The sequence below is a fragment of the Pelodiscus sinensis genome, chromosome 6 (genome assembly GCF_049634645.1).
Source record: "Pelodiscus sinensis isolate JC-2024 chromosome 6, ASM4963464v1, whole genome shotgun sequence".
Taxonomy (NCBI): domain Eukaryota; kingdom Metazoa; phylum Chordata; order Testudines; family Trionychidae; genus Pelodiscus; species Pelodiscus sinensis.
In genome coordinates this window covers 60,814,911-60,839,581 of record NC_134716.1, presented here as the reverse complement: position 1 = coordinate 60,839,581, position 24,671 = coordinate 60,814,911, and the positions used below count along the sequence as shown (strand labels likewise).

At 40.2% G+C, this 24,671-nt stretch overlaps 2 protein-coding genes across 9 annotated transcripts in view; one reads left to right on the top strand and one right to left on the bottom strand.

Annotated features, from left to right (window-relative positions):
- Positions 1-9,194, top strand: part of DCP2 (decapping mRNA 2) — a 44,422-nt gene extending 35,228 nt beyond the window's left edge. For 4 of the 6 annotated variants that reach the window (XM_075932000.1, XM_075932003.1, XM_006134461.3 and 1 more), the window contains exon 11: positions 729-9,194. In XM_075932000.1, the coding sequence (XP_075788115.1) occupies positions 729-895 (167 nt within the window). In that variant the 3' untranslated portion in view covers positions 896-9,194. The remainder of the gene's footprint in view (positions 1-728) is intronic. The other 2 variants (XM_075932001.1, XM_006134462.3) reach the window with 1 other exon arrangement.
- A 308-nt stretch (positions 9,195-9,502) lies between these two features.
- MCC (MCC regulator of Wnt signaling pathway) overlaps positions 9,503-24,671 on the bottom strand; it is a 411,412-nt gene continuing 396,243 nt past the window's right edge. For all 3 annotated transcript variants that reach the window (XM_006134467.4, XM_025190402.2, XM_006134468.4), the window contains 2 exons: positions 16,662-16,784; positions 9,503-14,369 (listed from right to left, as the gene is read on the bottom strand). In XM_006134467.4, the coding sequence (XP_006134529.2) occupies positions 14,189-14,369; positions 16,662-16,784 (304 nt within the window). In that variant the 3' untranslated portion in view covers positions 9,503-14,188. The remainder of the gene's footprint in view (positions 14,370-16,661; positions 16,785-24,671) is intronic.

Below are 24,671 nucleotides of genomic sequence, written 5' to 3'. Positions count from 1 at the left end.
CTATCTGTGGCGAGTAGAGCTGGGTTCGGGCGATCTGCGCATGTGCAGATCGCTGGACAGTACGGCTGGCGAGCAGAGCTCGCCGCGGTTTGGCGAGCCCTGCTCATGGTAGTGTGGCAATTGAAGCATCTGAGGTTGCTGAAGGTGCAAGGACTATTCTGAAATTGCCACTACCTGACTTAGACCCCAAGGGGCTCTCCGGCCCCCTCCACTTCTCCAGTCTCTTCTTTGGGAGAGTGTCCAAGCAGTTTGTCATTTTAACTCAAGGGTAGTCAATAAGCAGATTGTGGGCCAACTCGAGACCACCAAATGCTTTTGAATGGACTGCAAAATCTTATTATTTACGTATGTTGTCTTCTCTGGATCTTGACTATACCTTCACCAAGAAAGTTGGACGTATGTTTTGTAGAAGAGAATTAACTGGGTGAAAACTGCTGTTAATGTAGCTCCTACAAAAATTGTTTTGACCACTAGATGGCCAATAAAGATAAGGAATTGCTTGCTATGCTGCTTGTTTGAAATCACCATATTGATAAAATTGCCCGTGAGTAAATTTTAAATTAAGTTTAATATACAGCTTTTAAAACTTAAATAGTAGCATGTTTTCAATGGCTTAAATAGTAGCATGTTTTCAATGGCTGTTTCATTGAACATTACCAGTTAAAATAAATGTTCTATGGGTAAAGGTTTCTGTTCCCCACCCCACCCCCCCCCTTTTTTTTTTAAAGCAGATGCAGCATATGATGTGTGTTTCTCCTTTGAAGACCTGCTGGAACATACTGAGGGACACTCTGTGGCATGTAATGGTCATTACAAAGTCACTTTCTCATCAAGAGCGTTTTTGAACTTCAAATTTGACCATGATGCCATAATGAAAAGTTTTGACCTCTGTTAGCAAGCCTTTTGTGGAAGAAAAAAGATCAGAGACTTACCTGTTGCAGCTGAGTGGGTTTCTAATCCAGCCTTACTCTTTCTCAGGTGTTTTTTTGTTTTTAAAGCAATGCAGGGACTGATTGGTTTGGAAGGGTTTATTCTCTTTACAGTATGGAAGTGGCATAGTGAAGTGTCTCGCTTTTGTGGATAAAGGCGGAACTGCATTTAAAAAGTACCTTTCCAGTGTTTGATTCACTAGTTCCTGCTTTTGCAGTAGAGGGCATTCTTTTTTTTTAATAATATAACTGAAATATTTTAGTGTTGGCTGTGTACTAACACACAACTTTGAACCTTCTCAGATGTAAAGTTGTTTGCTTATTTTCTAGACTTTGCTGTAGTATAGCAATTAAAGTAATTCTCAGAGGACACCCATTTTCTCTAGCCTAGCAATGTTGAAATATTGGAGCATTTATTTTAAGTTATACATTTCAAGTCTTCTAGTTTGACCTCAAGTTTTGCAGTTCTCCTTTCCTGTCATCTACGTTATGTTCTTGCCTCTCTGTCATGCTTGAACTCCTTTCAGAATGACTTATGGTCAGTAGCGCCCAAAACTAAATCCACAGGGTCCCCATTCTGTCCTGACTTGCATCTTTTTCCTCTTCTGTGGAGATACACTTGCTGCAGTGATTTGGCTTTTCACATTAACTTGTTTTCTGTTCTTCCTTTGTGTCGATTAGAACTGTTCTCCAACAGGAGAAAATAGGATGCAAAACCTTTCACTTGCAGCTACTTTAAGATGGAGGAAGGAAAAGTAAATTTTGTGGGCAAGAGGATTATTACATATACTAAATATTTGTATTGTGCTGGATATAAATAAGTTTCTGGTCTCTAAATATAAATAAGGCCCTTCTGAGGAAAGAGGAGAATTGAGGTAGATGCATGGATGACCAGAGAATGTCATGTGCCACTTAGTGGCATAATCAAGTTTGCAATAATTTTCTAAATGTCCATTATAGTGTTCTATACGGTTGTCCTTGGAGGCATCTACTGTAATGTGTTTTTTCTTTCTCTGTCTTTTTGTCTTTCTCTCTCGTCTCAGCAGCCAGTAACTATATTTTGTGTGTCTCTTTTTAAATAAGTGGAATGTTCTTTCAGATTAAGCTAGGTAGGTGTGATGTAGTCATTCAGTCCTCTAAATTATACAGTTGTCTATCAGTTGCTGTTCCAAAGCAGCATCTCTTCTGTGGTCCAAGAATGTATGTCATCCACAGACAACTTCTTATATCTTTGGCATGGTATCTCTCAAAACTCTGTCCCTGTCTTCTTGCAAGCCCCCTATAATAGGTATTATATTTGCTCTCAATAAATAAGATTTAGCTTATTTTTATCCTTTAGTCTCTTCCTCCCTTTGGCTCAAGGAATCTACGAATTTTTAGTTAAAATATTTCCCACTAGGAAAGCTGAACTACTATATCAGTTAACAGGAGAAATAGACTCTAGTTTTTCCATTAGAAAATAAGTCCTAGAATTGGTCAGTTTTATTTTTAAAATAATTATTCTTCACTTGCTGGTATCTTACCTGTGACCATTTTACTTCCACCTCGTGGTGGTGGCTTGGCATCCCAAAATAATGTTCAATGGTTGCTTAAATCAATAAGCCCCATAGCCTACCTTAAAGCTATTCGTGTTGCCTAAATTCTCCTAAAATCAGTGGGAGTTAGGTACTAGTACATTTTGAAGATCTGTGCCTAAATGCAAAAGTCCTATCATTTAATTGAGAGGGCTAGATAATAAAGCAGGGGTGGGATGAATGTGTGAATTTACCTATTCAAATCCAAATGGAAGCAAAGCTTTGTTCAGTCTTTTTCGTTTGTGTCTAGCTCATAAGGAATCAAAGTTAGTTGTCAGACCTCCAGGTGGCTCCAGGAAACCTTTATTTCTAATAGGTGGGTTCCAATATGTTCTTTGTATGCCTCTTCACTTAATGCACCATGGATTAAATAAAGGGAGACTGATAGAGAGCAATGTCAATTTTAAACTTCTACTTGATGACAGTTTGGGATGTGAAATTGTAAAAGCAGAAGTGGTATAAATAGGATATGTAGGTGCTTTACTTGCTGGCATCGCTGAGTAAAGTGGGGTGTGTGGGGGGGGGGGAGGAGGTTATTGTGAGGAATCTTCCTCCCCACCCCCCAAAAAAGGGTATAGAAAACCAGCCTGATTTTATGAAAATTAGCATCAAAGTGAGTTGAAAATAAATGTGATAAATATGCAATAATTTCTGTCTTTGTCTCTTATAAGGGTACTGTTTCAGAAATCTGAATTCAAAATCCTATTTGTGTTGTCATAGTTTCTACTTTCTCAAGGTCTCAAACAGGTTATATGCCAACACATTTAGTCTGCTATCTATGGATTTCAAGGTACCCTGCACTGTGAACATTTCAGATTGTTTAATCTTAAGAGGTCTTTTATGTCCTTGTTATGTGTTTTATGCTCAAAACGTTGGCTGAATGAATTAATAATTTTATACTTGTATTCCAAAGTGTAGGAGTACATTTTACTGGAATGTCTGTGTAAGACTGTAGAAGCAGCAAATGATTGAGTTTTATCCACTGGCTTTTTGTTCATTAAGAGAGTGGGTGGGTATTTGAAGAGAGGCAAGATAATCTAGTCAAACTTGGTTGCAAATGGACTTCGGAGATCTAGGAGTTTAGCATGAAGATGCTTGAAAAACGAGCATGTCCGTCTTTTGTACTTTGAATAAAACCCATTTTAACACTCACCTGCATTACTAATCAAATTGTGACTCTTGCTTATCTCTTATCCTTGACGTTAAGATTCCTGAAATTGAGGAAGACTGTTTAACAGACTAAGATCAGTATAGGTACTGGAAATCTGGAATTCACGTAAGTCTCTAGTACTAGATAAACAATTTATTTCAGTTTTTTAATAGGGCTGTCAGTTAACTGCAGTTAACATGATTAACTCAATTGCGATGAAAAAATCTCAATTGCACTTAAACAATAGAATATCAATTGAAACTTACTGTATATTGGATGTTCTACATTTTCAGATGTATTGATTTCAATTGCAGTACAGAATACAAAGTGTACCATGCTCACTTTATATTTTTACTACAAATATTTGCACTGTAAAATGATAGTGTTTTGCAGTTCACCTTATAAGTACTGTAGTAAATCTCTTTAATCATATAAGTGCAACTTACAAATTTAGTTTTACATAACTACATTAAAACTATGTAAAACTTTAGAGTCTGCAAGTCCACTCAGTCCTGTTCAACCATTTGCTCAGACAAATAAGACACTTCTTGTTTAGTGTCACCTAAAAGTGGGAACAGGCATTCACATGCCACTGTTAGGTATTTATATGCCAGATATAGAAAACATCCACAATTATTTAAATAGTATTCTTATTGTTTAACAGTGTGATTAATCTTGTGATGACTTTTTTTAAATCTCTTGATAGCTTCAGGTTGTTAGTGCAGTTGTGTGCATTTCTTTACCCACTCCTCCCATATTTTTTTATGCAGTGTACTGGGTTTTGGTTTTTAATTTGAGGATTTTGTGACCACAGACTTCCTTAGCATGTTTTGTATCTTGGTGGTCTTGGTACAGAGGAGGAAAAGGTTTTATCTCACTATTGAAAGCTTCTCTTTCTGTATGTTTCGTTTGTAGTAAGTTTCTCTTAAACTACAGGCTTGCATACCATGGTGTGATTGATGATAGTTTACTTTTGAGATCTACAAGAACAGTCTTTACTGTATTTATTCTTTGACTCTTAAAATGCTCCATATATATAAAAACTATTGCGTTTTAGCATTAAGGCACACTGTGCACGCTGGCTGTTTCTAATAAGTTTCATTTAATAAGAAGAGTGTATTTTCTGCTGTGATCATTGACCTGAAGTGTGTGGATTTTTTCCACTTTGATTTGCCCTCTGTTCTCCACTGCCTTCATCTCTGACTGGCCTGGATACTTTTGTACCTGTGTTGGAACATGAGATGTTACTGTTGAGCCATATGGCCAATTGTATGGTGTTTTATCTCAGTAAGCTTTTCATTTTCAGACTCCTGGTTCAAATTCTGATTTAACATCCTAGGGTATGTCTACACTACAAAGTTAGTTCGAACTAACGGATGTTAGTTCGAACTAACTTTCATAGGCGCTACACTAGCGCTCCGTTAGTTTGAATTAAATTCAAACTAACGGAGCGCTTAGTTCGAACTAGGAAAACCTCATTTTACGAGGATTAAGCCTAGTTCGAACTAGCTAGTTCGAATTAAGGGATATGTAGCCCCTTAATTTGAACTAGTGGGAGGCTAGCTCTCCCCAGGTTTCCCTGGTGGCCACTCTGGCCAACACCAGGGAAACTCGTATGCTCCCCTCCTGGCCCCGGGCCCGGACCCCTTAAAGGGGCACGGGCTGCTACGGTGCCCGTGCCAGGTGCAAGCCTGCCAGCACCCAGCCAGCAGACCCTGCACCTGGCACGGATCGAGCCACCCACCTGATGCCCCCCAGCCCTCCCCCTTTTCCTGGGACCAGGCTGGTGGCTCCTGGGAGCTTGCCCAGGACTGCAAGAGGCGGGCACCTGCTTGGGCTAGTGCAGACATCGTGGACCTCGTCCACAATCTCCGCAGTAGGCACAGGAAAGTGGCTGTCTAGGGCAGGAGAGCTGCCAGCCTGGCCACCCAGGAGCAGGTGTGCAAGAGAATCAAGGGGGTCCAGTGAGACCCCCCGACCCTGAGCCCACAATGGCCGTCCTGGGTCAGACCAAAAGTCCATCTAGCCCAGTAGCCTGTCTGCCGACAGCGGCCAACCATAGGGACCCTGGAGGGGATGGACCGAAGATAGTGACCAAGCCATTTGTCTCGTGCCATCCCTTTCCAGCCTTCCACAAACCTTGGGCAGGGACACAACTCCTACCCCCTGGCTAATACTACTCCATGGACCCAGCCTCCATGACTTGATCTCACTTCCCTTTAAACTCTGTTCTAGTTGTAGCCTTCACAGCCTCCTGCAGCAAGGAGTTCCACAGGTTGACTCTTTGCTTTGTGAAGAACAACTTTCTGTTACTAGTTTGAAGCCTGCTACCCATTCCTTTCCTTTGGTGTCCTCTAGTCCTTCTTTATGGGAACTAATGAAGAACTTTTCTGTATGCACCCTCTCCACCCCACTCATGCTTTTAGAGACCTTTATCCTGTCCCCCCTCAGTCTCCTCTTTTCCAAGCTGAAAAGTCCCAGTCTCTCTTCATATGGGACTTGTTCCCAACCCCTGATCATTTTAGTTGCCCTCCCCTCTCCCAGCCTTTCTCTTTTCCTCTCCCACCTCCTTTTCCCAATCTCCCCCAGTTTTGTTCAATAAAGACAGATTCCATTTTGGAAGGCACGTTTTCTTTATTTTGCACATCAAGAAGAGGGGCTAGGGAAGGCGGTGAGGGAGGGGAAGGAGGTGAGGGAGGAATGGGGTACGAGTCCCCGATGGGGAGGACTGTGCTGGCTCTGCGGGCTTCTGGGGGTGGAAGCTCTCCTGCAGCCCCCCAATTGCCCCCTCTCCCCAGATGGCAGCCTGCAGCAAGTGCAGCCGGGCTCATGGCCGAGTGGTGTGATATGCCCAGTGTGGGTAGTCTGGGTAATCCAAGCCAGGACTGCTTTGCAAGCGGGGCACCCCTGAGACCTGTCTGTCCGGGGTGGGGGTCGGGACCCTTTAAGCACAGCCCTCGGCTAGCCTGAGAAAGCATCTCCATGCTCTAAGTCCTCATCTGATGCCCTGCCGGCACTGCTTCCGGCCATCCTTAAGCCCGGTTCAGGGTCCACTTAATGTGGACATGCTAGTTCGAATTAGCAAAACGCTAATTCGAACTAGTTTTTTAGTCTGGATCTGTTAGTTCGAATTAGCTTAGTTCGAATTAACTAGTTCAAACTAAGTTAGTTCGAATTAACGTTGTAGTGTAGACATACCCATACTGACTACTTCAGGCTAGAATCTGAAATGTCTTGTATTCTGGTGTCTTTTCACTAGGTAACTCCAAGGTATGTTAATCTTGTAAAACTAAATTTACTGGAATTTATTCTAACTTATGATGCACTTTAAACCAAACACTTTATGAAGGAGTTAGACGTTATTCCTCAAGCTCACTTTTTCAGACTAGTTTGCAGTTTAAATGTAGGCACAAGATTTTTAAACCTATATCAATGAAGCTAAAACACACAGCTTTTGGAATTACCCTAGACAAAACCATTTTTGTTCTTAAATTGTATGGATCCAGAAATATTTCAAATGCAGGTGCAAATCCTTTTGGAAATCTTAGGCATAGTCTGTGGAACCTCCAGGTTGAAAACTACTCTGTGCCTGGTCCAAGTTGAGTCCACTTCAGCATTAAAGTACTGAAGCAGCCAAAATATTTAAGATGTGAAATGTATACATGAAACTAATTCACCCACAGTAGTGCACTATAAAGGCTCTTATGGTAAAATGTTTGGAAAGCTAACTACTGCTGAACATGAGTAAGCTCTGGTCATGCTTTTTTTCTTTTAATACATGTAGCAATGTTCTTCAATAATGGAAAGAACAAAAAAGGCTAAAAGCTAGTATTTGTACTGTATCTACACTGTAGATGAGCACTGATAAGAAATGCAGTGTGTTCTTTCCCAAGTGTGCATTTTACTACTGTTCTAAGTAGGTTTTGAACTTTACTGAGAGTGTGACATTGCCTATTAGCAATTCCTTACTTCATGGTCACATTCAGGATGATGCAAGAACAAATGTCAGTCTTAAATGCATTTCTGCTGGCCTAATGCTTGTGTTTAACTCTAACAGTGGCAGCTTTTAGAATAAAGTAAAAACACAAACATTGATTTTCATGGTCTGTAACGTGACTCTGTTGTAGAACAATCTGAGAAACATAAACCAAAATGGTGGCATGCTCTATATTGCAGAATGGCCTGTGCTCTAGGTAGCTTGCCAGCTACCAACATGCAGGGTATTTGGGGAAGGAACAGAATGGGATTTAAAGAGCTTTACTCAACTACTTCTGAAGGTATTATATGATTTCTGAATGGATAGGGGAAAAAAACCATACTATTTTGTAATTCAGGAAAATGTGTAGAAATAACTTATAATTTCATGGTAAATTTGGCTATTAAATATAAAACTTACTTTTAAACAAAGCCAGCATATCACTGTTTAAAAGTTAGTTTCACCAGTGTTTAAATGTGCTAGTTTCTCATACTACTATGAAGTTTGTTACACACCTTTTTAATAAGATATAGAAATCACATTCTAAATGTTGGAAGTGCCACATTGAGAGATGCTCCACTCTTTTCAAAGAGACTGTGTAAATAAAATGCTATAATTAAAAACTTAATTCTGAGTGTGGTAAGAATATGAATCTGGTAAACTCTCATGAGGACACTTGGATAATCTTTTTATTCTTGCCAGTTGGGAACTTTCCTGTTACATAGAGAACTATTTTAGGTGAACTTATATGCTAATAAATTTGAACAGTTACTTTGTTTTTAGAGAACAAGTATATTTCTCAGTCTTAACAGTGACATACAATATCCAAAGGAAATGATTCCATACTGTACAGTTTTTTTCCTGATTATCATTGCTTAAATTTCTGCAAGACAAGAATTTGTTCTGGGATGTGGAAGTATTCTATTGAGTAGGCCAGGAATGAGTGGTACTTTTAAGCATGTGCTCCATCTTTGATAGGTGTAAATGCTCATACTAGCTTAAAGTTTTTGTAGTAGTATGCAAAATGACTCTTTTGTTCAGTTTCTCTGAGCTAATCCTGAAGTGTGCCATTCAACTTCCAAATATAGGTAAGATCTGTAACTGCACTAACAGGCTACGTGTGTGTTTGAAGCATTTTTGAGTGTAATTACTGATCTAGAAAGTGAAACATTGTTAGTTAGAAACAGCCCATGACTAAATGTTTTTGTAATTTTAGCAGTAAAAAGTGCTCTAAAGGATTTGACCTTCTGGATAAAATTCATATTGTAATGAGCACGAACATAACTGTGGTTGGTTTGAAATTTCACATCTCTGCTGCCCAGGGTATCTTACTTTCTTATACTGTAGAACATTTTGACTTAGGTTGCCTTAAATGCATATTAGTAGCACTGTTTCTTCAAGTGCCACTTATGGGAGCATTACATTCTTGCAAGTATTGGTAAAGGAAACAAACTGAGCTGGATTCTGAATTATTTATGTGAGCAGGATATATGGGTGTTCTTCTGACAGTGTGGTACATTAAAAGCACTGACAATAAATCCTCTCAAAGTATTCACAAAATGTGTGCAACTGTACGTGCTCTTCCATTTAAATTGTTTTCCTTTAATGTATAATGAAGAGCCTAATTTATAAATAAATTTGTAGAGTTGTTGTACAAGGAGTTCTGAGAACTTTGCAGGCTTCATCCTGGGTTGTCCAAGTTATTTTTAAAAAATTCCAAAGTAGGTGGAATATAAAAAGGTGATATTCTCTAGTGGAGTTTTGTTTTCTACTCAGTCTAAGTTTTTTTTTTTTTTTCATGATTGTCAGAAAAGCTGATAAGACTAAATTAACTTAGACTATGACAACGATGTCAGGTTAACAAGTGACACAGTAGCATTAGAAATATTTATTCAGAATATAAGAACATTTGTAAAATAAAAAGTATTATAAATGTCTCTGTATAAATAAATGCCGTTTTTACAATTATATATCAAACACAAAATAGCTATTTGACAGCAGCTAAGGAACTAAAAACACATTTAATGTGAATCCATTTAAGTGAAGTCTCAAATTACAATGTATAGTACAATGTTAAATGACATTTTAAAATGAAAAACTTCCAGTATAAACAGTGGAATACTGACAATGCAAACTTAGTCACATGTGCTTTGTAATAACTAATACATTCAAGCTGGTGTAAAGGTTTTATACCTTAATTAGAAAATTACTTTTTCAGAACAATATGAAATATAAAGTTTCCATGCACTATATAAGACTCAGACATTTTAAAAAAGTCAGACTGAGATACAAATTTAACATGGTTGCATGTGTCTGTTAGACAATGAGAATTTACTAGGTTCTTAAATAGAACCTATATCTTCTTCCACTTAAGTTATTCAATGCTGGAGTATTTGTTTAAATTTTGGGAGTTGGGTTGCAGTTGATGTGCGTTACTTCTAAAGAAGTTAGACTGCACATTTGTCAGTTCAGATAAAGGCTACATACTACTTCGAGCTGGTATTTCCGATTGTTGCATAACAAGTTTTTGGAAATTGTTTAAGGTGGTCACTGTTTTCATGACTAACGGTGTACTAAGGCTACTGCTACTGAAAACCTATTACAAGAAGCACTAGAACATTAAAACCAATCAAAAGTTTGTTTTAAAACTATTTTCACTACTATTTTCTATTAATCCTATCCCTACTCCCTTTTCTAGTGTACTAACAAACTGAACCAGTACTGTGTAGGTACACACCTCTCCCTTGTAACTTAACATTGCAGAGGCTGTAGTAAATAGTACTGCCTTGCTCATCTCTACCAACATTATGGAAGAAGTGTTTGGTCAGTCACTTTTTAATCATTGATATTTGCTGTAAATTCACATCTTTACAGTAGTCTTAACGTATTTAAAACAAATCTGCTGAAAAACTCAAAGGCAAGTTATTATTAGCATAATCACAATATAATTTATGATTTTAAATTAGTTGGAAAACATTTCTTATCTAGTGGACAGCTGTGTACAGTGTTGGCTTGATCTTCCTGCACAGTGAAAGAATATGGAGCTAATAGAACCTGTCCTATTTTGAAGAACGAGACTTTGAAATCTCAACTCAAAACCATAGACTATTAAACAGAATATAACTCTTGACCCATTATCTAGCCACTTACTTAGGTTTGATGGAGAGGTTTAAGTCTAAGGACTTGAATCCTGCTTAAGCTGTAGGCTGATCTCAAGGAGGTAATGTAGTTGATGACATAAGGAACAGAGTCCTTGAACCTGGGGGAACTGGCTTAGAAATGATATGGGGGGGAGGGGGATATGCACTGAGTTGTGCACACATTCTTTTAGTACCAGCAAAGATTTCTCTAGGATAATGTACAAAAGGCACATGGTCTGATCCTGCTTGCACTAAAGTCCCATGACAAAACGTGCTGAGTTTAGAGTGGAGAAAGCTGCACTCATACACAATCCATGTGAATATTGTTCAGATGGGGTTTGCAAAAATCATCTTTTGCAGCCTAAAAGTAGGAAAGCTTACAATTCTGTGGGTAAAGAGGATTGGTTCCCACCCAAACTACAAGGTGGGTACAGGCTGGCTTGGGCCTAAGTTTTAAGTCCCAGCTCAAGTTGTTTTCTGACCTTACTTCCAGAACTGGAGTTAGTAGTCCATCAGGCCCACACTCCTTCTGCCTGGGGGGTTCATCCAGGGCAGGCTTCATGCTCTGGTCTTACCATCTGCTTCTCTCTTACTATGCAGTGGAGTGAGATGCTCTAGCCCCTCAGCACTCAGACTATACAACACATGCAGTATAGCATGCTGGATTTAACTCCCTAAAGGTCTGCTTGCTTTTCCATCTAACCCAGATTCAACAGTTGTAATTGAGGTCCTTTTGTTTTCAAATCATGCATCTAAGTAATGTTAGTCTTTTTCATTTATGCAGACTAGCTACTCAGCTTTCACTGCTTTTTTAAGGAAAGAACAGCAATTGTCAAAGGAAAGGGCTAGAGCTGGAAACTAGCATTAGGAGCCACTGGGCTACATCTACACTGGGTTTCTTGCACAAGAAGCTTTTTGTGGAAGATATCTTGCGCAAAAGTTCTTGCATAAGAGCACCCTTGGCAGTGTGGACACTCTTACGCAAGAGGGCTTACTCCTCAGGGGGAGAGGAATAACTTGTGCAAGAAGCTCTCTGTTCCAACACCATACTGTAAATTTACTTGCCTAAGAGCGCACGTGCAGTGTAGATGCTCTGCGAGTTTTGCGCAAGACCAGCCATTCTTGCACAAGAAGCCTGCAGTGTAGACGTAGATGAGAAGTTTAAATCCTATCCATGGCTGGCTGTGTTGAACCTGCATCCTAAAAACCTGAAAGCCTAAATCCCCTCATTGCCCCTGATTAGAAGTGCCAAAGGCTTAATTTAGGCAAGGATTACTAGGCATATAAAACCATAGCCACAGCCCTTTATAATACTTCAAAAACTAAATGCTGTGAGACAGGTGGGAATGAGAGAAGACTTCCGAAAAGCAATTTTCCAAGGAAAGCACTTCAAGCTTGACCAGTATGAAACAGTGTTGTAGTAATACATATTAATAACATTACGTGGCTGAATAGTGATAGTAACATTACTTGGCTGATACAGTTAAAATAAAACGTCAGTTAAGTGCTCAGACAATCTCAGTAATAGTGAAAACTAAAGAATCCTGTGATCAAGGCACTGCAGAGCTGGATGTGAGCCATGTCTGCAACTACACCTTTTGCTTTCTACAGGTGGCAAGCTGATCTTTGTGCTTCACTCAGCCTTTACTTAAAAAAAAAAAAAAGACTCATTCAGCCTTACTGTATGCAACTTGCAGTCACGAAAGACAGACTGGCTTGAACTGGTAAGTCCGCACATCAGAACTGCAACTTATTAAAAATAGCCTATAAATGTAATTTTACATCAGCCATCAGCAGGCTATATTCATAGAACTACTCACATTGAACTAAGAGCCAGCTATTTGCTCACTCATTTTGTTTGTCTACATCTCTATCTACATGTATACACCCAATCCCATGCATATGTTTTAATAATGAATAGGCATGTTCCTGATAAGTACGTACCCTTTTGGTCAAGACAGTGTAAGTGCAGAGGGGGGTTTCTGCTCTTGCTCTCACACAAGTATAATGGAACCCTGTGCTGGTCTAATACTCTGCATCTAATACAGGCTTTCGAGCCTCTTAGAAAAACAAAATCCAGCCTTTTCTAAAATACATTTTAAACAAGGTTTTCTTCAAAATTGACATTTGGTGCTAACATATAACATGAACAAAAACTTCCTTGTAACTTCCTACCCAAAGTTGGCCCATACCACCTTCACTGTAAACTGAAAGCATATGCCCTACACAGCCTGCAAGGTAGGGGTAGGCAATTTTTGCAGGGGGCCATGCCACAAATTTGGTAAGTCATCTTAGGCCATGCTTTTCCCCCCCATATATTAACTGATGGGATGAGGAGTTGGGGAGGGAGTTTAGGTGCAGGAAAGGATTCTGACCTGGGGCAGAGGTGTAAGGTGCAGGCTTGGTTCAGGAGGCACTTACCACAGGTGGCAGCATAGCAGGGTGATCATGCAGGCTACCTGACATACAGACCCATGCTTCTGGAAGTAGTGTGGAAGGCTATGTCCCATGGGAGGAGGAGATGAAGGTAGTGGGTCTCCATGCACTGCCTGCACCCACAAGGACTGCTCCTATGGGCCTGTTTCCAGTCAGAGCTGGGAGGAAGGTGCTGGGAGACAGGTGCAATGTGCAGAACCACCTCCCTTTTCCACCAAGGGGGCACAGACACATGCCAGTAGGCTGGACAGAAATGTCAGGCTGCATTTGACCTGCTGACTGTATTTTGCCCACCCCTGTGGTAAGAGCATAAGAAATAAAAAAGTAGCATTATTGGGTTTCTAGTTGCTATGACCAGGAATCTTGCCTGCTAAAACTACTCTGAATTAGCAGCAGTTCTCCTCCATCTGTTGAGCTGGGTGCAGTGTGGACAAATACAAGTTTGGTGTAAGGTACAAACCAGGCTTCTGTCTTGGATACCTTTCTCCACCAAATGTATGCACATATGATGGATGTAACAGCAACAGCAGCTCTTACTGCAAGATTCCAGGACAAAGAGAGCTTGGAACTGGGAGAGCTATCAAACTGCTTTAAGATAAATACTTGTGTATGTTTGGGCATAGAGTATATTAAAAGTAATGTAACATATCACGATCAAAATGAAAGTATGGTGAGACTGCCACCTGTTAGTGAGGATGGAAGATAATTCTGCATGTGTGTGTATATACACACACAATTAAATATACCATGAATGTAACTAGTGTGAAGGGAAACTTTACCTTCAGGCACTGTCCATTTCGAGCAGTCATCAATAAACAATCCTTTGCTTAAGCTTAAAATAGTGTCTCCATTCCTCCTGGCTTGATTTGACAAAGCTACAAGGTTGATCTATGCCTGTATTAGGTTTCATATCCTTTATAGAGTTCATTACCTAAAATCAGGCCAAAAAATTGGCACTAGATGTCATTTATATTTAAAAAAAATTAAAGAGAAGTTTCATTGGTGTGAGGTCTTGAGTTCTCCTCCTCCAGCAATGCTATTCTTTGCTTGAGCATCCTCACTTGAGTCTCATGCCTCTCAACCATGGCCATCATTTGTGACTCCAATTTCTTCAGTTTGTTTTGATGCTTCTTCTTTGCTTTTTCATAAGCAGCTACAAGATTACTGTTAGAAACAGACAGCAGTACAAAATCATTCAACACAGCATGCTCAAGTTAAGCACCTAGAAACTGACTCACCTAAAATAAGTGGCCACTTTTGAAAATGTGGCAAAATGATTCCTCTCTCAATGTGACTATCACATCGAGCATGTTTTTTCAAGCTTTACAAAATGATTCTCTCAATACAAGATCTTGTTTTTAAAGTATCAGCCATAAAGGAACTAATGATCCTCCCAGAAAAAGAGTTATCAAATGAAAGCCCAAGGGATCCATATCACAAAGCTGCAAGAACTGGATCTAATTAGTGAATGAAAATATCTTTGTTGGAGAGCTCTTAGCTATGTTGCTTTAATGCCACAAGCACTATAAAACACTAACTGATCATTTATTGTGATCAATTACTCTATGCTTGCTGCACAAATGTACTACACAGTTCCAGGTTATCGTACAATGTTTGAGCATTGTGGGCCTGATCAGTGGAGGTGCTGAACACCTTCCTCTCCCCTCTGGTGTGAATATGAGTAGAGGCTGCTCAGTATCTCACAGGATTGGACCCTACATGCATACCAAAACACTTTGTGATAAGGGGGCACTGTCAGATAGGTTTATGATCAAAAGTTAGACGTAATTAAGATTTATAAAACATGAAAGCTTTAAGTAAATAATAAAACTCCTCATCCACTGAATTATTTTTAAACTGTTTTAGTCCCCCTCCTAAGCCTATGCCAAAAAAAGAATAGGAATAAATAAAGAGGTGTGAGTGCCTGAAACTAGTAGGTGACACAGCTGCATCTCATTTGGCTGTGGTGAATGGAGTACAAAAAGGAAGTTGGGGAGTGTGTGCACATTTATAATAAGGCAGGTGAGCTCTGAAGGAGGGACAAAGGGGACAGGGACTTGGGAAACCTGGGTTCAAATCCCACCAAGTATAAACCTGGACAAATAATTTAATCTCTCTGTGCTTCTCCACCTGTAAAATGGGGATAATTGTACTTCCCAGTAAGATAATGCACTGATGAGCTTGAGATGATCAGGTATTATAATAAGGAAGATGTATAAGTGCCGAGATAGATCTTGAGAGTTCTTCTTTGAAGTCCAACAATGGACATTTTAGTTTCCAAATGCCCTCTCTCCAACACCTGTTGCCTCCCCTTTCACTCAACAGAAGACACTAAATGGATGCTGGTAGATCAAGTCTTGCCCATCACCTCAATTGCCAAGACTTCCTTTAACGGTTCATGAGTGATAAATGACATAGTTACAATTGTTGGTGCCTTTTCTTCAAGGACTCAACCATTCACTATCAGTCCAATTGATGCACATCATCACCTGGGGCACAGTCCATATTACAGGCAGTCCCCGGGTTACGAACAAGATAGGGACTATAGGTTTGTTCTTAAGTTGAATTTGTATGCAAGTCGGAACTGGCTCCAGATTCAGCCGCTGCTGAAACTGATCAGCGGCTGACTACAGGAAGCCCTAGGCAGAGTAGCTCTGCCCCCGGCTTCCTGGAATCAGCCGCTGATCAGTTTCAACAGCAGCTGAATCTGGACTCCTGGGACAGAACAGCTAGGGCACTGCCGGGTAGGTCCCCGCAGGACCAACCCGGCAGCACCCCAGCTGCTCTACCCCAGGTGTCCCGCAACAAAAGCCTGGTCAGCTGGGGGGGGGGGGGGGGGGGGCACTAGCTGCGCCCCCTCCTCCCCTAGCAGACCAGGGAGACCCGAGCAAAGCCGTGGAGGCGCAGAGGTCCCGCTGCCTCTGCGGCTTTGCTCCTGTCTCCCATCTGTGCTGGGGAGTCACCCCCCAGCACACCAGGGAGACCCGGAGCAGCTTTTTTCGCCCCGGAGGACGCGGTGGCGGGACCGCTGCGCTCTGGGCGGTCCTGCCGTCCGTGAGCTCCGGGGCGAGAAAAGCCCCGTTCGTAAGTGCGGATCCGACGTAAGTCGGGGACTGCCTGTACTGTCAGCACTAGGACTGAGTGGGAGCGTGGAAGGAAACTTGATAATAGAGTTTGAAGGAATAAGAGATACATGAGCTAGTCCAGGGAGGAGTGAACACAGTAATAATTCACAACCATGACTAAACAGAACTGTTTTATAACACATGCTATTTTTAACCACAATAAAATCTACCCCTGCCCTGCCTCCCCTCCCTCAGTGACCAAGATTACGCTCTCAACCCTAACATTGCATCCTATAAGACACTCTACTGGAAAGTAGAGGAGGATGTAGCAATTGCTCATAGGTAATGCAGCAGAAGTCAATGTGTGCATCCATTCACTAAGATTCCTTACCTATTTGCCCTTTTCAGGTCATTAACAAACTCTGCAGACTGCTGATGTCTGATTTCGCTGCTCTTTGTGAGTCTCTCTAAGGCACTCACTAACTCTTGCACTCTTGCTTTCAGTTTCTTCTCTCTGCACCAGGACACAAGGAGTGAGGAAATTAGTTATCCATACAATTTGTATTTTCCAGTGTATAAACAGCATTCAGGAAGCTTCTGTCTGTGTTAGATTTAAAAAGAGGAGAATATTGTTTTATGCTTCTTTGGTAAGCAAAGATTTCATTTTATGAAGTTAAATTTATATTACATTAATTTTTTAAAAAAAAGCAAAACAGTAACAATTTACACAGGACTGTAGGATAAAAAAGAAACATGGTCAATCAGATTGTCACTTAGTATGGTCTTGTCCACCCTACGTCTCTCTCACAGAAGCACAGAATAATGTGCAGTATCTACAGAGTTAGACAAAGAGATGCATGGAAGAAAGTCTTTAACATACGGCAGGTTTTTTATATATTATAATTACTTAAGTGGGCAACTCAGATAGTAAAGAAAACACTGTAAAGGGAAATTAAACCTAAAGCTAATATGTAGCGAAAAATTAACTGAAATGCAGTCATGGCAGGAGAACTAGAGAATGTGCTAATCAAACATTATTAAGAACTCATTATTAGCAAAAACTCTAGCATTTCCTTCTGAGCCGTATGCAACCTTATTTTTCTTTTAACATAACTGTGTGTGTGTGTAATAAACGTATAATGCTACCAATGAAACTGCACAGTTACGCACTATAGTGATTTCTAGAGGGTGCACAGGTATTTTTCTGAATAAAAGCCACAAGAGCCGTCTGAAGCAGTTTCAGGATTGCATTAAGATAGCTTTGCTGCCAAGGTGTGGATTGGAATCCTGAATTCATAAAGTGCACTAATACTCAGATGCATATTAGAAAACCTACTCAAGGTTAGAGATTGGGTATGCCGTCTAGTAAAGCCACTGTAATGAATGTGTTTAATCGGGGGCCGGCCTGCCTCTTAATGTGGGATCTGCTAAAATAGTCTCCATTTGCTGTAAATGTCCTTTTTTCCCAACCCAAATTAATCAACAGTATTTTTTAACTGTGCTGACATTTTGAGCTTTATTATGAATTCCATTAACTTGACTCTACTTAGCTTCTTTCAGCCATTAAACTTTATTTACACATCTGTTGTTTGATTTAAGCTTCTCTTGTTTCCCCTCTGGATGGCTGTACTGGTCCATGATTCCGAGGTCCTTAGCTGGAAATCCATGGTGGGCAATTTATAGCATAAATTAAGGTTATGGGTTTAATCAACAAACCACACTTCGTTATAAATTGCTGCTATTTATGCTAGAGGCATCATCCTGATATGCAGTCCATAAGGGAAATCCAAAAGTTATGGCTGCAAACAAGACAGTACTGATCCCAGTACCACCTATCTGAATGTGGTCATTGGACAGTGGTTATTAGACTCTCAAGACTGTTTGGCACGGCTCCCCATGCAATGTAAATCTAATTTTAAACAGAATGCTTTTGTTTACTATGTTAGCCAAAAAAAATATTCCACAATTTGTGCATCTATGATACAAACAACCCAATTTAACAGCCTGTCTGCTTTAACTCCATTGTACACATGATATAAGTCTTTTTAACAGAATAGTGTATGCTATGTACCAAATGTACACTCAACCTCCCACATTAGTGATTACACTTTCTCCTACACAACTGTAAAATACAGAAGAGCTTGAATTTGAACCATGTTATTACCTCTCTGAAGGTCACTGCAAATACCACTTTACTCTACATATCCCTGTTATAGTGACTAAAAATAAATATTTCCTCCTGTTAGCCCTGCAGAGCCAACAGAAAAGTGAGCGAAAGCTAGATTTTGGTTCACTTTAGTTTAGACAGAATTTAGTCTAATTGTCGACAAAATTGTTTACTACATTTCATTTATAAAGTTAATCAGTAACACCTGTACAAGTCGACTGAGTGCTCTGGAGGTTGCAGTTATGGCAGAATCTCATTATGATATGGTTGCACAGGTGCTTAACAGGAAGATAATGTTCACTAAAACAGGTGTTACTGAAGGCATAATTTGGCTAGCAGAACTGTTATTGCTGGAATGTATGTGCCAGAAGAGAAGTACCTAGTTTGACTTTCTGGCCCTAAGCTGGGTTTGCAAGGTTCAGTTAGGAAACAAGCATTTTTTAAATTTTAAACCCATGGTATCCAAGCAGTTCTGAAGCAGTAACCACTATAGTGGCTACTACTATAGCAAACTAGCCACATTTAATCTGAAAATGCAAATAATTTTGTGAGACTCCGGAAAGATTAATTCTTGTCTCAATGTCAACAGAAGTCTTCAACACGGGTTTTAATCAACAGAGATCACCACATTTTGCAGAAATTCAATCAATGGGACAATTTTGTTTCATTGCTAAACCTTCAAAATCAAATCTTTCACTGCAGCACCCCTCAACTTGGACTCCATATTTTCATCCAGTAACTATGACCGATACTTTGACTTGATGTACAACATGACAGAAAATGACGATTCACAAAGCCATGTTGAACTAAATATGGAAAAAGATTTGGAAACTGCAGTTTTCAAAATAGCTAACTGATTCTGTCACAAAAGTGCACCCCACATTGTCAAAACAGGTTCATTTTTTGACTGATGGAGCTGACTTTGAAGTTTGAGTATATCTTCTTCAAACAAATGTTTGTCCAGGCCAAGCAAATTGACAAGTTCTTGAGAATTAGCAATGTTGAACTGAAATGGTTTTTTCATGAATAAAAACAACATCATGAAGCTTTCAAAATTTGCAAAATATTGGCTGAATTTCATTGCCAGGTTTTCAAGTTAATCTCACATAATGCTGACAATCTAGGTCATCACACACAAAGTCACTATCTCCAGCAATTTTCTGCAATTTTAGGAAGTGGGTGAATTCACCTGCCTTCATTTTAATAATGAATAGCTTAATGGCTAAGGCAAAAAGTAAGGTATTTTCAAAAGTTTTTTGACAACCGATTGTAGCTGTTCTAATCACCAGAGTCCAGCACACAAACACCCATTCAAAACAAAAACAGATCTCAAAGGTAGCATAAACAGTACTGTACTTGCACAGTGAAAATTTAAAAAGAAAGATACTCACTTGAGAAACCCATTTAAATGAATGCCAGGACAAGCCTGGCCAGCTTAAAAACTGTGCTGCTTCATACAAGAATAATTTCACACAGAGAACTCAGTAGTACTTTCAGAAAGGCTTCGATGATACATACCAGTAGAAAACTAGTACCCGGGAATACCAGCTGTGGCTTACGATGATGCATGAGGATTTCTGCCCTAAGTGGCATATTTAAGCTGTTCTGCGAACTGGCGGAAGTCTCCATCCAGCAGATGGGTCAAATTAATGGATAGTGAGTGGCTTTAGAGTTTAGAAAGATCTTCTAAACTTTTTTTTAAATTCTCTGAAAAATGTAGTTTGATTTGAAAAATGTTTTGAATGCATCTATTTGAGATTTTTATTGTTCAAGCCAACTAGCCACACTCAACCGGCCAAATAGCCACATGCGGTACTGGACATCATGGTTTTAAATTTGATACATAATAACCGAGGCTTGTCAAAGAACAGCATTTCTGTATGGTGCCTGGCTAGTCTAAATCTGCACTCTATTAGAGTTGAGGAACGACGCACTTTAAAGACTAGGGATGTTAAAAATAATTTAATACAGTAAAAATCTTACCAGTTACATGGTTACGCGTGCTGTGGACTCTGCAGTGTAAAGCTTATGTTTATACTGTGCAGTCCACAGCAAAGCTTCTCTGGGTGCATGGCTGCAAGCCCCTGCCACCCTGGTTCCTGGGGAGTCTAGCCAGACAGGAACCCCCCTGTAACATCCATCTTGCTTGCCTCTTCTAGATGCCTGGAGCACACAGGGCACACACAGAGCAGTAAAATCAGCACAGTCTTTGAAGCCTTGACAGGAGGCCCGGATATGCTAGCTCACAGTGACCCTGGACAACTGTAAGCATAGATATGAGGGTGATTGAGCTAATCGCTGACCAAGAGGCAGCAGAGGAGTGCCCTTGACTGAAACCCATATTGATATCACACACTCGTCCGGGGGGAAGGGAGGGGGAGGAATCGCCCGCCCAGTAAAGAATGTCCAGTACTCACAATTTAGTTCTCTCTCTTACAAGTGTAAATTAAGTTGAAACTCCCGTGTAAGAACTGGCGTCACAAAGACAGACCAACACAATTTGGCATCTTAGATAAGAAAGAGGATACGGGCCCCTATGGGTATAAAGATGGGTCCAGCAGCACACTCACTCTGAGCAACAGTCTACCATTTATCTGCTGGTTGGATTAGGTGATTGGGCTCCCGAGGTTCCATGGGGACGCCTACCTCGTATTCGTCTTTCCTAGGAATTGAGGGACCGGACCTGGCCTTATACACTGGAGTTGAGAGGCACAGAAGGGGGTAAAAATTGTACCTGGATGTGTTCTTTGCCTTAAGTATACACATAGACTTAGAGCTCTTTAAAGATTAAGCTGTCACTTAGTACCATTATTTCTATTTTCTATCTTTATTTTCTTTGTAACCATTTTTAAGATCTATATTTGCTAGCAATTAATAGAGCAATAGCCATTGTAACCATATGATTTATAAGCTTCTTTAATAAACCTGCAACTGTTTAAGCTTTAACCTGACTCCTTCACCGTTGCTGTAACAGAAACAAGCACAATTTAAAAGAACTCCATCCGGTCATAGGGCAGACAAAGTGAGGGAGAGCTGGGTGTTTGTATCGTGTCGCCTCCACAGGACACATCCTTTGGGGGCATCCGTCACCCTTCCCTAGGCTGCCCTCTGCAAAGGGACCCTGGTCCTAGCAGCTAAAGACACGGATGAAATAAGCTCTCCCTGCACACCCTTGGGGCATCCATCAGCCTTCTCTGGGCTGCCCGCTGCGTAGGGACCACAGTCCTAGCAGTTGAAGACTCAGATGTGACACACTCTGCCTGCAAATTCTCGGGGGCGTCCATCAGCCTTCCCTAGGCTGCCTGCTGCGAAGGGACCCTGATCCTAGCAGTTGAAGACTCGGGTGTATAACACACACGTACCACGCACTGCCCTGACCATCGGCTGACAGGGAAGTGGCTGAGTTTAACCAATATCATTAACTGCTAAACATCAGCTTATCAGTTAAACAGTAACACTCCAACATCCCTATTAAAAACTACTGGACACCAAGAGTACATCTACACAGCAGGGGTAAAATCAAATTAAGCTACAATTGCATAGCTTAAGTCAAAATAGCTTAATTTGGCTTTTGGCTGTCTACAGCAGGAAGCTGAAGGAAGAACACTTTTCCTTCAACTTCCCTCACTCCTTGTAACTTGAGGGTTACAGGAGTCGGAGTAAGAAGTCCTCGAGCCTGACATTATTTCAAAATAAAGGCTTGCAGTGTAGATGTGCACTATGTTATTTCAGAATGATGTCGGTTATTCCAAAATAATGGTGCTGTGTAGACGTATCCCAAGTTATCACATTGCAGTGTGTGAAACCTTTTGAATTCCTCAGTATGCTGAGATTCTTTGGAGTTGTTGCTCAATCAGACCACAATTCCAGTGCTGGCCTGAAAGTGGCAGTATTTTATAACTACAGAAAAAGCCATCTAACATGCTAGTTTAACAAATTTCAAATCCTTCTTCAGTAACAGAAGGATTTTCCCAAACCAAAAATCAGGGAAAACCGGCATGCTAGTTACTTATACCTATGTACTATTGTCAAGATACCCTGGTTATATTAAAATGAGAGAGTGGAAAGAATCTTTTTTAAAGGAAAGTCTTAATTCTTTTGCTGAATAGACTCATGCCTGTTCTTATATTTCTAGTCTTTTTCTCCCTTTTTTGGGGGAGGTGAGGCTCTGCTTCCAAGTGCAAGGTGCATTTCTTTGCCCCTGCTTTAGCCAATATGAACAAACAGCAGTGTACAGATAATTGACCTTAGTTAACCAAAACAACCCCCCCTTTGTGAGCGAATCAGAGATGAATGAACTAGACATTCCAGAAGTTAGTCACATTGCTTTAATGCACTTCTGACAGGTGCCCTGATACTACTACTCTTAAAGAGCCATTTAAGAACCTGAACAGAGTAGCACAGAGATTGAGTGCTTGCCTGCATTAAGAAAGTGGGTGGTTGGGGACTTGGATGGGGAGAGGAGAAGATATATTTATACTGGCCTGTGACACAGTATGAGTAGTAAGTGAGCTACGATGCATATACACAGTAAGTAAATTTTTTTTTTTTTTAAAAAGAAGGTCCATTTAAAATAAAGTATAAGCTAGAAAACACTGCACTGAAACAAAGACAAGACTGCGGCAACTTACACAATGAGGAACACCTCAAGGCAGTAATTCATTTTTAAAAAGTTCTCAATACATCACTTGTGACAAAGGCCCAGTGTACAGCTACTAAAGTGCTAGGGAAGGAATGATAAAAGGGAGCTTGCTTTGTTTTTTAAAGATGTTTAAGTGCTTTCCTTGCACTAAGAGCAAACAAGCAACTGACTTGCTTCTGTTACATGGTGAGGTTGTTTTTATAAACTCCACTTTGCCAGTGAAGGAAGTTCTCAACCAATGCACTCTATGGATTAAATCTCTCTACCTCTACCTTTTCTTCCCCATTTCCAGGTTATTACAGACAGGCTGCCTGGGAGAGGAACTGAATTGTTACATTTCCTGCCTGATCAGTCCTCAGTACCTCCTAGATTGGTCAAATTCTTTTCAGGTGCAGCTTGGAGACTCTTGAGGCTTTATGCAATGTGTACTGTACCCCTTCTTCTTCCACACTTACTAGGATCCTTCAATGTGGATCACACTGCTGAAATAAATCTAATTTGTAGTAGCCAGATTCAGGTAGTTCTGTTAGTTTGATGCTTTTTTCAGTGAATTGTTGCAAGACTTCTCATGAAAGACATTCACAGCAATTAGATGGAGTGAAGCAAGTATCCAGAGAGATCCAACACTTCTGAATTTTGAGTTCCTGCTATGTACTCGATTATTATTACATTCCACTGAGTTAAATGGGCCCTCTACCGAAAAGCATTACTCAGGCATATGAAACACTGAAGCAGCAGCAAAAGCAAAGAGTTATTCATCCAACATCTAATTTGTTTTGGAATTTGTTAAACTGAGATTTGTTTGAAGACTGGCAGAATAACCAAAACACATGAACTCAAGTTCTCTCCTCCCCAAGTGTTGTTTTTTCCAGTTTTACCAGAATGCTAGATATTTCATCACAGCTGCAAACTGCTAGTATATTAGCAGTCTCTATTCCTTTTTATAATCTTGTGAGAATATTCTCTGTGTCGTCAGAGCCTCCTTACTATCCACTGTTCCCCAATTAGCAAAGAGATGCTATTTTGGCATATGAAAATTCTTCTGACATTTATGCCCTTCCAGGCATTGTTCTGTAGTTTATATCTGACAGATAAGGAACTTGAATGTGCACTGTGTATTTCATTAATGCACTAAAGGACTATGTGCATTGATGGAATTTTGAGCACAGCTTCACTCTCCTGATTGCTATTATAAATCAGCAGGATATGAAGACTCAGCAAATACAGAAATAGCACATGTAAAAATAAGTGCTATTTATAACACAGCATCTCTTCAGAACACATCTATGTTGGCTGTTGTGTCTGTATTTAAACTTAAATGAGAGAATTATCTATTTTAAAAGGAACACTGACAACTTCTACACACCCTACATTCAGAAGCTGTTTCAACCTTACAACTTGTTTTTGTTTAGCTTGATGAAGAGCAGCAGCGCCTTTGTGCTCTCACCTCCCACACCTTCCTTTTTCCAATTGATCCTGCAGCAAGAGGGAGTTGAGAAAAACATAGCAGAAGCACCTCACGTCTTGTGTGAACTGTACGCAGAGAAAAATGGGGCATGTGTGCACTTGCAGGAGTGAGCCTGTGATCAGAA